Source organism: Tupaia chinensis, unplaced genomic scaffold (genome assembly GCF_000334495.1).
Source record: "Tupaia chinensis unplaced genomic scaffold, TupChi_1.0 Scaffold146187_1, whole genome shotgun sequence".
Lineage (NCBI taxonomy): Eukaryota > Metazoa > Chordata > Mammalia > Scandentia > Tupaiidae > Tupaia > Tupaia belangeri.
The window spans coordinates 1,970,056-1,986,685 of NW_006206042.1; the positions used below are offsets into that span (position 1 = coordinate 1,970,056).

Sequence of the window (16,630 nt, forward strand, 5' to 3'; positions counted from 1 at the left end):
AAGATCATCCTTGTAGTCTAGTTTTTAAAAACTTTATGAAGATGTATTTTTGTGTGTGGTCATGATCTTTTGTTTTTAATGTGGTTGTCATTTGGACTGAAAACTCATGGTCTTTTGTTCTTTGAAATTTTCTTTTACTAGTTCTTTGAAAATTTAAGTCTCTGTACTTTCTGTTTTGGGACTCCTATAAAGTTAATTATTGGACATTTTGTATTTATTTTCAATTCTTACATATTGGTCTCTTATTTTATTCCCATTTGTCTCTTTCTTGATTCTCAAGACATTTTATTAACTTACTTTTGCAATTCTTATTTTTAATTTTTTATTCCTGCTAACATGTTTTAAAATTTATTTTAATTTTTCTTTTCAGATTTTATGTTTATTTCTCTCATGCATGGGGAGAGATAGAGGGAAAGGCAGAAAGAGAGAGAGAAACATTTTCAACTGGTCTTTTACCATAATTGTTTCCTCTATCTTTTTTCAACCAGCCAGAACCATGGACACATGGACATGCCCAGTGAGTACAAGTCAACCTGGGAACCAAACCCTGATATTCTATCTGGCTTCCAGCATTGCAGAGCATTGCACTACTGCTGTGCCATCACAACTGAGCCTATTTTAAAATGTTTTATTGTAAAATACATATATCATAAAATTTACTATTTTAACATGTTCAGTTCAGTGAGATTAAATGCAATCATAATGTTATGGAACTGTCATTATCATCCATCGCCTTGACTTTATTTTATCTTACAAAACAGAAACTCTCTACTTAGTAAATAATAACTCCCCCTTTCTCCCTTCACTTAATCACTTTCAGCCACCATTCTACTTCTGTCTCTATAGTTTTGACTATTCTAAGTACCCCACATTAGTGGAATTATGCAGTATTTGTCTTTCTGAGACCAGCTTATTTTTACTTAGCATTAAGGTCCTCAAGGTTCATCCATGTTGTAGCATGCTCCAGAATCTTCTTCCTGTGTATGGTTGAATCATAACCCATTAAACATGTGTACAAGATTTTGTCTATTTATTCATCTACCAACAGACACTTGAGTGGGTTTCATGTTTTAGCTATTGTGAATAATGCTTTTATAAACATGAGTATACAAATATTTGCTCAAGATCATACTTTTTTATTCTATTTTATTTTTTTATTGGCCAGAAAGAGAGAGAGAGAGACAGAGAGAGAGGAGAGAGCAAAAGCACCCCACATTGGGATGTGGTCATAACCACGATTTCTTCTTTTACATTTCTTCATCCTGTGAGGATTTGGGGCATGCATGAACATGCAGCTGGTATGTTTTTCAAGTGACCAGGGCCAGAATTCAAGCCATGCTGTTGTTCATGTGGAATCCAACTCCCTTAACCACAAGGCCACTAGGCCAAGCCAAGATCCTGCTTTTAAGTTTTTGGATATATACATAGAAGCAGAATTGCTGGATCTTATGGCAATTCCATTTTTAATTTTTGCTTTTTTAAGAGGTTTTTGCCTTAGGACATGTGCCCAAGGGGGATGTCCACATCGCAATCTCTTCTCCTGGAATCTTGGGCACTCATGCACATGTGCCCAGCAGGATTTTCAAGCCACTGTATCTGGGACTCAAACCACAGTCAGCCATGTGAGAGTCCAGCAATGTAATCAATACATCACCTGTTGGCCCCTATTTTTAACTTTTTTGAGGAATCATCATACTGTATTTTATAATGGCCGTATCATCTCACATTCACATTAACAGTGCACAAAGGTTCCAATGCCTTTATATTCTCATCAATGCTTGTTTTTTTGCTGTTGTTAATTACCATCATAATATGTGAGGTGGTATTTCATTGTGTATGTGTGCATTTTTCCTAAGGCAGAGTTTCACTGTGTTGTGATTCTCTTCCTCAGTCTCCACCTGGGAATAGGTACATTCCAACACCATGTGTGGGTTTTTTATTTATTATTTTTAGAAGGATTTTCACTATCCTGTCCAGGGTAGCATAAAGCTCATGATCCTATTGATCCTTCTGATCCTCTTCCCAAGTCACTGAGATTACAGACCTTTAGGTTGGACAGGGAATCAAGTCTGGGTCTCCTATGTAATCCCAGCCTGAAAAGCAAAGCAGTATGTACCATCATTGCTGGGCCTATTGTAGTTAGGATCTACAATTCCCTAGTATGTAGTGATGTTGAGCATTTTTTCACGTGTTCATTGATCATATGCATATCTTCTCTAGATGTATATATGTTCAAATCTTCTGTTCATTTTTTTTCTTTATTGGAGAGGTTTCACTATAGGGCACATGCACTCACCTGAAAGACAGAGAGAGACAGAGACAGAAAGCAAGAAATCACCCCCCATGGGAGATGACCATGCTGCAATTCCTTCTCCTCCATTCTCCTCTCAGGATCTTGGGCATGCAGGCATATGCGCCCGGTGTGAGTTTAAGCCACCAGGTTCAGGACTCAAACCATGGTCAACTACATGGGAATCCAGCGACATAGCCCTTATGCTAACTGCTGGTCCCAAAATCTTCTGTTCACTTTTAAATCAGGTCATTTTGTTGTTGCTGAGTTTTAGGGGTGCTTGCAGTACTCACGTGAGAGACTCTAGACCAATGAAACAGAATATAGAGTACTCAAAATGTACTCTGCATGATACCTTCTTTTCAGGTATATGATTTTAAAATAGTGTCTCCCATTCTGAAGGTTGTCCTTTTACTCTGTTGATATTGTCTCTTTTTATGGAGAGGTTTTTTTATAGGGTGTGTGCACTTGCTGGAGAGACATAGAGAGATGGAGAGAGAGAGATTGAGAAATTACCCTCCAGGGGAATGGCCACACTGAAATCCCTTCTCCACTCTCCTCTAGGGATTTTGGGCATGCATGCACACATGCCTGGCATGAGTTTCAAGGTGCTGGGTCCAGGACTTGAACTGTGGTTGGCCATGTGGGAGTCCAGCACCTTAACCACTACACCTGATATTGTCTATTGATGCACAAATTTTCATAATTTCTGTGCAATCCAATTTGTCTATTTTTTAAAAATTCTTATTCCCTGTTTCTTTTTTGTCATATTTACAAGACCATTGCCAAATCCAAAGTTTTGAAGCTTTTACCCTATGTTTTCTTCCAAGAGGCTTATAGTTTTAGTTCTTACATTTAAATCTTTGATCTATTTTATATTAAGTTTTGTATATATTGTTAGGTATGAATCCAACTTCATTGTTTTGCACATGGATATCTACTTTTTCAGAACTATTTATTGAAAAGACTATCTTTTTCCCAATGAATGGTTTTGACACCGTTATTAAAATCATCTTGACTATGTATGCTAGAATTTATTTCTAAGCTCTATATTTTATTTCATTGGTCTATAGTCTATCATGTGAGTACTGCAATATTTTGACTATTATAATTTTGTTGTAAATTTCAAAATCAGAGTGTGAGTCATCCAGTTTTCTTTTTCTTTCCTTTTTTTTTTTTTTTTTAGAGATTTTGTAGGATGCATTCAAGAGTGAGAGAGTGAGGAGTGAGTGAAGGGAGGGAAGTGAGAAATCACCCCAAGAGGGGAAGGTTATGTTGCAACCCCTTCTCCTCCAGTCTTCTTCTGGGATCTTGGGCATGCACGCATGTGTGCTTGGTGTGATTTTCAAGCCACCAGCTCCAAGACTTGAACTGTGGTTGATCATGTGGGTGTCCAATGACATAACTACCATGCTATCTGCTGACCCCCTGTCCTCCAATTTTGTTCTTGTGTTTCAAGATTGTTTTGGTGATTCAGGGTCTCTTACAAGTCCATGAGAGTGTTAGGATGAATTTTTCTATTTCTGTAAAAATAATTGATATTTTGGTAGGGATTGCATTGAATCTGTAGATGAATTTGGATAGTATTGACATCCTAACAATATATTAAGTCTTTCAATTCATAACTACAGGATGCAATTCTATTCATTTATGTTTTTTAAATTTCTTGCCACCATGTTATTTGCTTAGTATCATACATATATAATCATGAATAGAGATAATTTTTACTTCTCTCTAATTTGAATGACTTTATTTCTTTTTCTTGCCTAATTACTCTGACTAGAACTACCAGTATTGTTGAATAGATGTGGCAAAAGTATATATTCTTGCATTGTTTCTTATCTTAGAGAAAAAGTTCTCACTCTTTCACCATTTAGTGTAATGTTTACAGTGGGTTTTTATATATGGCTTTTATTATATCAAGGTAGTTTTCCTTTATTCCTAGTCCATTGAGTGTTTTAAACATAAAAACTTGAATTTTATCAAATAATTTTTCTGCATCAATTGAATGCTTATGCATTTTTCCCTTTCATTCTGTTAATGTGATATGGTACATTGATCAATTTTCACTTATGAAACCATACATCCAGGAACAAATCCCACTAAGTCATATGGTGTACTCTCTTAAATATAATGCTGAATTCAGCTTGCTATTATTTTACCAGGAATTTTTACATCAAAGTTAGTAAGGACTATATATATATTTTTTCTTACAGAGTCTTTGTCTAACATTGATATCAGAGTAATGTTGGCCTCCTTAGAATGTATTCTCTCATTTTCAGATATTTGGAAAAGTTTGAAAAAAGTTGTTTTAATTTTTTCATTTATTAATTAATTAATTAATTTTAATTTTTACTGTAGGGTGTGGGTGCTCACCAGAGAAAGATGAGAGAGAAAGAGAGAGAGAGGAGAGAGAGAGAGAGAGAGAGAGAAAGTGAGAAATAACTCCACATCCTCCCCTTGAGAGGGATGGCCATGCCACAATCCTGTCTCCATTCTCTTGGAATTTTGGACACACACACACACACACACACACACACATACACACACGCATGCACAGCATGTTTTTCAAGCTGCCAGTTCTAGGACTCAAACTGCTCAGTTGGTCATTTGGGATCCAGCCACCTTAACCACTGTGCCACCAATTGGCCCATTTTCTTTTTTTTCCAGTATTTGCTATTTTTCACCAAAAAAAGACATTAAGTCCATTAAGCCATTAAGTCCAGGGTTTTGCTTTATTGGGAGCTCTTAGATTATTTTTCCAAACTCTTTTTAACAATAAGGTTGTAATAAATTAGATTTCCTATTTCATTTTCATTTAATCTTGATTGGCTTTGTGTTTGTAAGAATTTGTCCATTTTATCTATGTTATCCAATTCATTGGCATGTAATTCTTCACAGTACTCTTTTTTTTCCTATAGTACTGGTACTGAGGCTTCCACTTCCATTTATGATTATAGTAATTTGAATCTTCTCCCTTTTTTTCTTACTCTATCTAGCTAAAGTTTTGTCAGTTTTGTTAATTTTTTAAAGAACCAACTTTCAGTTCATTGTTTTTTCTCTGTTGCTTTTATTCTTCATATCATTTATGTCTTCTCTAATATTTACTGTTTTTATATTCTGCTAGTTTGGGGCTTATTTTGTTCATTCTTTTCTAGCATCTGAAATTGTAAAGTTAGGTTGTCCATTGAAATTGTTCTTGTTTTTCTAGTATAAGTGTTTATAGGTATAAATTTCCCCCTTGGCTTTAGTCTTGTTACATAAATTTTTATATATTTTCATTTTAGGTCATCTAATAAACATTTTCTAACTTTTCTTGTGATTTTTTCTTTATTCAACAGATTGCATTCTTTAATCTCTATAAATTTTTAAATTTCCTAGTCTTATTATGTTATTAATTTCTAACTTTATTCCATCATCGTCAGAGAAGTTAATTTGTATGGTATCTATCTTTGAATTATTATTTACTTATATTATTTACTTAATTTGTGTCAATTTGGTTGGTTTATTGTGTTGTTTAAGTTTTCAGCCTTCTTATTTATCTTCTGTTCAGTTCTATCCATTATTAAGATTAGGATATTGGTACCAGCAGATGGCGTGATAGTTACGTTACTGGACTTCCATGTAGTCAGCCTCGATTGGAGTCCCGGACCTGGTGGCTTAAAACTTACCCTGGGTATGTGTGTGTGCATGTGTGTGAGTGTGTGTGTGTGTGTGTGTGTGTGTGTGTACCCAAGATCCCAAGAGGAGAAGAGAGAAGGGATTGTAGCATTGCATCATGGCCATCCCTCCTGGATGGTGATTTCTCACTTTCTGTATCTGTTTTTCTGATGAGTGCACATGCCCACATGCCCTATCTCTCTAAAAAAAAAAAAAAAAACTCTAAAAAAAAAAAAAAAAAAGAAAGAAAGAAAGAAAAAAATTAGGATATTGATGTCTCCAATATTACTGTAGAACTACCTATTTTTCCCCTTGGTTCTGTTGTTTTTGTATCCTATATGTTGGTGGCCTATTATTAGGTGCTCAGATATTTTATCATTTTTGTATCTTTTGCTGTATTGGGACTTTATTAATATATAACATATTTTTTTTTATTTTATTTTTTGTAACTTGTAATCTTTTTCATCTCTGCAAGTCTCTCCAGGAAGTAACTTTCCAGTCTTCTACTCAGGTGGGGATGAGGCTCTGACTATGTAACGTATCTTTAAAAAGTTTTAAGCAATTCTAGTTAGACTAACTGGATACTCTTATGTCCAGAGATGCCAATTACTTCCTTTTCCTGAATATTTCTGGTTTTCTGAGTGATAAGTTCTGATTTTTGTTGTTTTTGCTACATCAGGTTTAGATCTTCACTTTTCTTTGTGCAAAGTTACATAGGAATCAATAACCACTTATTAATCTACTTTGTAAGTCCCTCATATCTCTCAGAAACCAAATTGCATTTGCTTTGAGGCATTTTATGCTTCAGTTTCTGATCCACTAAGAATTCAATTTTTTTAAAACACCACCTATAATCTTACTTTAATTTTTTTTTCTATCACTTCCAGTGCTTGGAAAAGGTGGGATCAGAGGCCATAGAAAGGAGAATTCTAGGTATACTCATTGCACCATGGTGAATATCTAGAAACCAGAGGTTTTATTTTCTTCCTTATAATTTCATGAATTTTTTTCATGAAGTGTGTAATGGCTTTGCCACCAGGAAATGCATATTAACATATTATTATTTCAGAATTCAAGAAGAAAGGGAAAAATGTGGTTTTCTCCTCAGTGGTGCAACTGCATCCCAGCTGACTCATGACTCATGCATACCACACTCTCATATGGCACCCACAGCTCCCTGCATTTCCCTGAGTTTAGAGAGTCACACTTGCGGTACATGAAAGGTTGATGTGCTTTGGGTATTCAGCCCAAATCTGCTTTTTTTCTTTCTACTTTGGTTTGACCTTTAAAGTCAATGGACGAAAACTCCTTAATGCCATTTTTTGTCATCCTGAATGTACAGATGAACAAAGGAGATATGATAGTACAGGTTATTAGGTCTAATCAATCCAACAACGTGAGCGTTCTGAGGAAAAAAAGTCATTTAGATTAAAGAATAAATATGTTGTTTGTTTATTTATTTTTATTTATTAGACAAGACTCATTAGATTACCCAAGCTAGCCTTGAGCTTGCTGTCTTTTCATCTCGGTCTTCCCGGTTTTCTGGAATAATATGCACAGCCCAATGTGCTCAGCCTTTAAGTTGGACTGGAACTGAACTCAGGCCTCCCATGTGGTCCCACACTGAAAAGGACACTGTCCTTAGAAGTGGGACCACGTGAGAGGCACACCTCCTTGGTAAGGTCTAAAATAAATCTGAATATGCATTTTCAAGTGTACTTAGTCATTCTATCTGTAACTTGGACCAAATTAGCTAGATATGATTTGTATTTTAAAATGCTATCAGTCACTTGAACTATACATTATATTTATAATTAGAAAAATAAAATGCAATAATAACTTATTCTAATTGTAAGAATTATTAATTTTCTGGATAGATTGAATATTTTAAATAGTTAAATAAATAGAATAAATGAATACTTCATATAAATATTTAGAGATAGTGTGTTGGTTAGTAGATGGTTTAGAAAGAACATTATACCTTTAGGAAGCCAATGAATATTTATAAAATTTAAATTTGCTTGATAATATTGAACCTTTAAGCACTGTATTAATTTTTAGCCTTTTAATTACATTTAAGCCATGAATCTTTATACTTTTCCATTTTTTCCCCATTTTATAGTGAGTGCATGTGCTTGCTGGGGTAAGGGGTAAGAAAGCACTCCATGGGGGTGTCCACAATTCCTCCTCATTTCTGGCTTTTGGGCAAGCACAGATACACCCCCAGTGTGTTTTTCAAGCTGTCTGGTAGAGCAGTGAACTGCACGATTGAACATGTGGGATCCTGCTGCCATAACCACCATGCCTCTGACTGGCCTTTCACAACTTTTAGAGATTAATTGCCAATAGGATTTTAGTTTTTTTTTAAAAAATTATTTATTTATTTCCATTTGTTATTATTACTATTAATTTGACCAGAAAGAGAGAGAGAGAGAAAGGGAACATTAGAAAGCAAGCTGCCAGATCCAGGACTCAAACCATGGTCGATCACGTGGGAATTCAGCAGCTTTAACCACTACACCACCTGCCAGCCCCAACAGTAGGATTTTAATTTTGCCACCAAAAGCACAGGACAATATCCAGGATAAATTATTTTTAACCCATATCTAAAATGAACATGAAGAAAAGAAGACATCACTAGAAAAATAAAATATTTCTCCCAAGATATTTTGCTTCATCAGTCTCAGTTTCTCTGGAATCTGAGCATCTGGCTACTGTCATAGAGATGTATTGTAGTGAGTACTAGAACAAGCTAGAAACTGACAATGAAGACTAAATATTCCTCCTCTAAAATTTCAAATGTTTAAATGTGTTTAATAAATCTTAAATAATTAAATTCCAGTGTATTTTAAATAAGATTTTAATTTCATTTCAATGTTTTAGAAGTACAATCTACTGATGTCGGCTTGTGCACTGGCTTTAGTCAGACATAGAGGCGCTACTGTCATAGAGATGTATTGTAGTGAGTACTAGAACAAGCTAGAAACTGACAATGAAGACTAAATATTCCTCCTCTAAAATTTCAAATGTTTAAATGTGTTTAATAAATCTTAAATAATTAAATTCCAGTGTATTTTAAATAAGATTTTAATTTGATTTCAATGTTTTAGGGGTACAATCTACTGATGTCGGCTTCAGTCAGACATAGAGTCAATCACTGAGCATTCGGTCAGAATGTATCATAGATCCACCTCTACTCACTAAATATAATTTAAATATGATAAAATAGAATAGTGTAGAAGAGGCGAGAATGAAAAACTCAGAATGGACTGCACGTATGGTCGAAAGGCTAAGTGCTATTTGGGGAATGTTGTGTTTCAGTTTGTATGTGTGTGTGTATATACACACGTATACATACAGTCTGGGTTATGTTATAACATGCATTTTATATAGGGGGCTGTAGGTTATGGTAAAGAGTTTGACATTCACTGAACCAGAAGGATGGGAGATTCTCAATGTGGGTTAGGAGCATAGGCATTTGATGGTGGAATTACTAACAGAAGATAGTCATGCAAAATTTTTGAAATGTTCTTTTTATAAGGAACCAAGAATATATGATCTGCAGATTTAATGAAGATCACATAACAATTAAGAGTATGTGGGAGGCAGATAAGATTCAAGATTAATTAGTTTGAATAATATAAAATAGTCTGGAAATATTAGAAAATAAGGAACATAGGATTTATGCTAGCCAATAATAAAATAATAGTGGTAATGCATCATATTTCTTAATACTTTCTGCAGCTATCATAGCAATTTCTATTGTTTTTTTTTTTTTTTGGAGAGGTTTTCACTATAGGGCTTGTGCGCTCGCCAGACAGACAGAGAGAGACATAGAGACAGAAAGCGAGAAATCACCCCCCCACGGGGGATGGTCACGCCGCAATCCCTTCTCCTCCATTTTCTTCTCGGGATCTTGGGCACGCACGCACACGTGCCTGGCATGAATTTTTAAGCCACCGGGTCCAGGACGCAAACCGCAGTTGACTACATGGGAGTCCAGTGACATAGCCATTACGCTAACTGCTGGTCCCTATTGTTTTTTTCTAATGTAGTTGGTTCTTGCAACAATCCAATAGGAAAAACAGCAGGGATGGGTAATCCTATTTTGCAGTAAGGAAAGTTTCAGTTTACATGGGATGTCGCAGTTTTCTTACACACATAAGAAAAAAAGAATATTTGTCTCAGTTTTGTTATTTACATAGGATAGTTGTATTTACTGTCACATGTGCTTGACAAGAACCTTTGGCTGTAAGTTTTACATATTAGTAAACTGAGGCTCAGAGATTAAATAATTACTTCCAATTTATGTGGTGAGTAAGTAGAGCCAGGGATCCAAATAAAATCTTTTTACTTTCAATGTCTAATATCTTTCCCCTTAATCTTGCAGGTCTTTAACAGGCTACCTCACATACTAAGTAACTAAGCTTGCAGATACAGATTCTGTTATTGAGAAGTTGAAGGGACGGGTCAACATTTTTGACGCTGTCATTTAAAATAACGATAAAATATTTTATTTACTGAGTAAAACTTAAAGTTACTGTTAGCAAATACAGGTTCATTTTGGGTTCTCCTGCATTTCATCATAAATATAAAAAAAAGTCATTGATTCTTTTTTAATTTTTAAGAGGTTTTCAATCAGAGGATGTATATGCTCCCTGAAAACAGAGAGAGGCACGCAGAGACAGTGAGAGGGAAAGTGCGAAATCATATGCCCAGGGAGATGGCCATGCTGCAATCCCTTCTTCTCCATTCTGCTTCTGGGATCTCAGGCATGCATGCACACATGCACAGTGTGACTTTTAAGCCACTGGGTCCATGACTCAAACCATGGGCAGTCATGTGGAAATCCAGCAACATAATCACTATACCATCGGCTGGTCCCCGTCACTGATTCAATGTAAGACTGAACCATAATGGGCTATTTTAGAAATATTTGGTATTTGGACAGAGTCCGTACTTATAAAATGGAAAAGTAACATGTCCTGAAAAACACATCGCTTGCACAAGTGGGCCATTGAACAGTGTGTGGACCTGTCTACCAGGCTAAACTCCACCTAGCTACAGCATGACACACTGCCTGCTTCATGCTTTGAACCATAAGGACCTCACGGAAAATGTTCACTATAGTCATGTGAGAATACGTGAGTTAGGAGGTCATGTGAGAGAGTAGATGGAGCAATTTCTTGTCTAAGGGTCTCTCACAGTAGAGTTTGTACAGGGAGAAATGCTTCAGGTTTTGTTTCAAAACCTGTAGGATTCCCTGGCTGAGTTAGGCAGTGAGGGGAGCAGTTCTGAATTTCCATTGATGACCACAAGCTATAGAAAGGTATGAGAATATGACGTGTGCTGTGGAGATACCTGGGGGGTCACAAGGTATTGTTGGATTGTTTGTTGTGCGGAGGTGCGTGCAGACTTAGGGAAGGGGTTGCTGGAAGTAGAAATGACTATTGAACGCTGACATATTAATTCAGATCCTAGAGGCCCTAAATGACAGGATTGACGGTATGATGAGTCTTTTTCTTTTTTGAGTTATTGAGTTACCAAATGTCTACATTCTTACCCATTTGAATCCTCCTAATCCTCTCAGTTCATTAATCCCTGCCTTGGATTCCCTCTTCGTCACTGCTATGGTTTGGATGATGGTTTATCCTTTCAAGGTTCACGCACTTGGAGCTTGATCCCTACGGTGATGGGTGGTGAGATCTTTAGGAGGTGGGACTTAGTAGGTGGTGTCTGTGAATATGTAATGCTGGTCCCTTAGGAGGGAGTGAATCCTTGCTCTGTGGGAATGGGAATGGATTAATTCTCACGAGAGTAGGTTATAGATGATGACTACTCACAGGATTGTCTCTCTCTCTTTGGAAGTGCCTGCTTTTTTTTTTTTTTTTTTTTTTTTTTTCGTTTCTTACAAACACTGTTGTAGGGGCCAAAATAAACTCATACTTCCAGTTTTCCATCTTCTTTTTGAAGTGCCTTCTTTTTTTTTTTTTTTTTTTTCCCTGCTTCTGTAAACCATGTTGTGATGCAGGGCAAGAGGCCAGCCAAATGCTGGCCCCATGCTCTTGGACTATCCAGAAACCAGAATTGTGAGCCAAATAGACATCTATTTTTTATCAATTGCCCAGTCTCAGGCATTTCTGTTTGGTAACACAACAGGCTAAAACTCTCATTAACTAGTTATTTCTCTTCATTCTGCAAGCATCTCCAAAGCTAATCCCAATTTCTTTTTCCTGGGTTCAGACACACATATACAGCATCACCAATAATCTTTGTATTTTCTCATGATGTAAATACTGATACAATTTGGCACTGCCTCTTTTTGTAATTAAATAACCAAGGGGTTTTAATCAATTTCCAAAAATATCTCTCTTTTGAGACCCTGAAAATGTTGATATTCACTTTCTCATGTGGTCAACCTGGAACTTATGTGAAATAAGTCCTGACTTGAAGGAATACTGGATCTAATAAATGCTTAATAACGCTGGTATCCATTTTATGTATGGTGTCTAAGTTGCAATAGAACTTGAATTGCCCTTAAAGGAATGACTTCAGTTAGGTATTAAACCTATGTAGTTCTAAAGAGTCAAGGGAGACCGGATGTCCGAAAGATAGTGTCATAGAACGGATTTAAAACTTTGGCTCTGCCTTAGAGCAGCCTTCTTTCATTCTGTGCTTCTGTTATCCTGATCTCATCTGTAACAGAGATCTCAACTACTTCCCAACACCACTGAACTCTTTGTTTATGTTTGAATCCCATATTATCTTGTTCTATGGCTTGCTTGTGCTGAGGAACCTTCTGCCTTTCTTAAGCAACTAGATTTGTAGTTCTTTTGTTCTCTCTTCCTTTCATCCAACCATTGCCCAATAGGGTCCAGTTTTTATTTTTTTAAGTTTTTTAGATTTCTGCCATAGGGCACATGTGCTTGCTGGAGAGAAAGAAAGACAGAGAGGAAAAGTGAGAAATTTTCCCCTGGGGTGGATGACCATGCCACAATTCCTTTTCCATTCTCTTTTTGGGATTTTGGGCACACATGCACATGTGCCTGGTGTGTTTCTCAAGTTGCCAGGTCTGGGACTCAAACCATGCTGGTGGACATATGGGATCCAGTGCCTTAACCCCCACACCACTTGCTGGCCCGTGGGGTCTAGAATTTTAATTCTTGCAACTATGGTCATTGTTCCACTTTCTCCTGTCTAGAGATTCTCCTAATACTTTATTTGAAATGGACCCAACTTGTCAGGAGAGTTTTCGGCCAATAACCCTGTACAGAGCTTCTTTGACCTCTTTGTTCCTCAGGGTGTACACCACAGGGTTCAGTAGGGGGGTGATGATAGTGTAGGTCACTGAGATCAGCTGATCCTCATCCCTGGTGTTTTCTGACTTGGGCTTGAAGTAAGCAATGGAGGCGCAGCCGTAGTGGACAATAACCACTGTGATATGAGAGGCACAGGTGGCGAAGGCCTTCTTCCTTCCCTCAGCAGAAGCAATCTTGAGGATGGTGGAGATGATGAGAATATAGGAAATGAAAACCAAGCTCATGGGAACCAAGATCACTAAGACACTGATGATCAGAGTCAGGATCTCATTAGCAGTGGTATCAATGCAGGAGAGCTTCATCATGGGTCGAATGTCGCAGAAGAAGTGGGCCACTCTCAGGGCACAGAAGGGCAGGCTGAATACAGCTGAGATGTCACAGAAGAAGTGGGGCACTCTTAGGGCACAGAAGGGCAGGCTGAATACAGCTGACACTTGTGTCATTGCCACAATCAGGCCAATGCTACAGGCCCCACACACCAACTGGATGCACACCCTCTTATTCATGATGACCGAGTACCTCAAGGGGTTGCAAATAGCCATATAACGATCATACCCCATAGCTGTGAGCAGGAAGCAGTTGTTGATGGCCAAAGTGATGAAGAAGAACATTTGAGTAGCACAACCCACCAAGGAGATGAGCTGACTCAGGCCTATGAGATTAAGGAGCATCTTTGGTATAATGACAAGTGTGTACACTGTCTCTGAAGCTGACAGCATGCTGAGGAAAAAGTACATTGGGGTGTGGAGGTGGCGATCGAGGCTAATGATGGTCACAATGGTGACATTGCCTGCCAGGGTTAAGATATATAGTGGAAGGAACACAACAAATAGGGTGAGCTGGTGCTCATGGAAGCTGGAGAAACCTTGGAACATAAACTCACTCACTGAAGTGTGGTTCTCTTTCTTCATTAAATTGTACATGATATCTAAGAAAGAAAAAAATTATACAAGGCACCAAATGGATGAGTTCTGTTAAATAGAAGGCAGGGCAAATTCTTGTGATTAATCTACATCAGATCTTTGCTCATTTATATTCAGATTCATACTTATTTCTTTTGAAAGAGAGTGAAGAAATATTTTCTTAGTAAGAATAAAGTACTTGGCTTTCAGAGTCAAATGTAAACTCATTTCCTACTTCTATCATGTGTTAACTTATCTTGGCCAAGGATTTAACATTTCTTTTTTTAAAATAATTAATTAATTAATTAATATCATAATCTTGTTTATATTACATTAAATCACATATAACCTTACAGTGTATTACATTTCTTTTTCCAGAAAGAATACCATGCATATCAGTCAATACAGACATTAAAATCCCCATCTTTGTCATCCAATAGTATTACATTTTTTTCCTGATTATTATTATTCCAATTATTTTTTTAAACAGTCAATCACTATTTATCATTTTGCTTGTAAAAAGACTTTACCCAACAACCTTGTGCATTGGTGGTATAGTGGTGAGCATAGCTGCCTTCCAAGCAGTTGACCCGGGTTTGATTCCCGGTCAAGGCAGTGTGTCGATCTCTGGGACCAGCAGTTAGCATAATGGCTATGTCGCTGGACTCCCATGTAGTCAACCACGGTTCACATCCTGGACCTGGTGGCTTAAAACTCACTCCGGGCGCATATGCGTACATGCCCAAGATCCTGAGAGGAGAATGGAAGAGAAGGGGTTGCGGTGTGACCATCCCCCCTGGGGGGGGTGATTTCTCGCTTTCTATCTCTCTGTCTCTCTCTGTCTGTCTGGTGAGCACACGTACCCTACAGCAAAAACCTCTCCAAAAAAAAGGACTTTACCCAACATGAAATACTTCTCAGATCAATCCAATTGAGAAAACTATGCACGTCATCAACAGGTAATAAACCATTTCTGCATCCCACTAATGTCATGCCTCTCTATTTGTTCTCTTGCTATCCTTCTCTATACGCTTCTCTTCTCCTGCCCCATTCCACACTGTCTTATCGTTAACTATCTTCACTGCTTTTATGCCTTCCCATATTTCGATCTCTACCATAGAGTGCGGATAGTTGGTATAATTAAGTGGATTGAATCCATTCATCTGTTTGTGGACTTTTAGATTGGTTCCATGTCTTGGCAATTGTGAATAATGCTTCAATAAACATTGATGTGCAAGAGCCTTTCCAACTGACTTTTCGCCTGTCCTTTGTGTAGATACCCAGAAGTGGGATTGCTAGATCAAATGGTCGCTCTATTTGTAGATCTTTGGGAAACCTCCATATTGTTCTCAACAGTGGCTGAACCAGTTTACATTCCCACCAACAGTGTAGAAGAGGATTTAACATTTCTAAGACCCGTTTTCTCATTTTTACATGGATTTAACAATGATAACATCATAGAATTTTTGACAGAAAAATTCTTACACTTTTAAGTATAATACTTGTATTAGAGTTAAAAAAAAAAACATTGAATACATTCAAATTCAATGGTGTTATAAAAATTCCAAGCTCTGCAGTTGTTTGCTAATTCCTAAGTGTAGGGGTTTGAGTTGAGCTTTTGTCATTGATTATTCAATGCATTTTCATTCCAGTCTTTTGGCTCTAATGATTCCATTCCTCTCAACTCTGTCCTAAGCCCTTCTTCCCCTATGCAACACTCATTTTTAAAAACCAATCAAAGCTCGGGCTCTCTTTGAAATCTGTTATCTCTCTCTGTCTTTCTCTCTCTCAGGCCATATGCTCCCACACACGTGATTAGTGTATGTATAAATATTAACTTGTTTTTTTGTTTCAAAGGAACTTATAGTGCATTTGTGACTATAAAACACGCCCATAGACTTACATTATTTTATTTACTATCATCTAGTGGAACAAAATGAACCAAGATTACCATTTCTTTCAATGCAGAAACTGAGGATCAGCTGTATTTAGGGAATTGCCCAGAAATATCCAGGTGCCAAAGGACTAAACCAAGACTGTTTCTCCCACCACAACTAGAATGGGAAATGAGTTCCCTTTCGTTATGACTCCAGGGTGACCAGTGCAGTGGAGGGCGCTTGTGGTAGGATCATTATAAATTATTACCCACCAGGAAGCGGATAGATGGAGCACCACAGTGAGATTTTCTTCAGAGGAAAGCAGGCATAAATGCTTCTAACTTGTTTCTTTTTCCCAGATGTCTATGCCAGGGAGCACAACAAACAACTAAATAATTATGATAAATTTTAACATTGAAATTATAACATTAAAACACTGGAAGGAAGCATAACATTATTAACATGTAATTGGAAAATATACTGGTAGTGCAACTTTTCTGATGTCCTTTACTTTATTACTAACCCAAATGCAACTATGCTTTAGGTTAATTGTAAAAAAAAAAAAAAAAAACCAAAAAACAA

The 16,630-nt window shown here is 37.0% G+C and overlaps 1 protein-coding gene and 1 non-coding gene across 2 annotated transcripts in view; one reads left to right on the forward strand and one right to left on the reverse strand.

Annotated features, from left to right (window-relative positions):
- Positions 1 to 13,190: 13,190 nt before the first annotated feature.
- The window catches only part of LOC102492171 (olfactory receptor 10J1), a 34,508-nt gene continuing 31,068 nt past the window's right edge, over positions 13,191 to 16,630 (reverse strand). Inside the window, exons 3-4 of the mRNA XM_014584297.2 lie at positions 13,644 to 14,197; positions 13,191 to 13,583 (exon numbers count right to left, since the gene is read on the reverse strand). Of these exons, the coding sequence (XP_014439783.2) occupies positions 13,191 to 13,583; positions 13,644 to 14,197 (947 nt within the window). The remainder of the gene's footprint in view (positions 13,584 to 13,643; positions 14,198 to 16,630) is intronic.
- TRNAG-UCC (transfer RNA glycine (anticodon UCC)) lies at positions 14,715 to 14,786 on the forward strand. The gene has a single exon. It is a non-coding gene; the product is annotated as a tRNA-Gly (tRNA).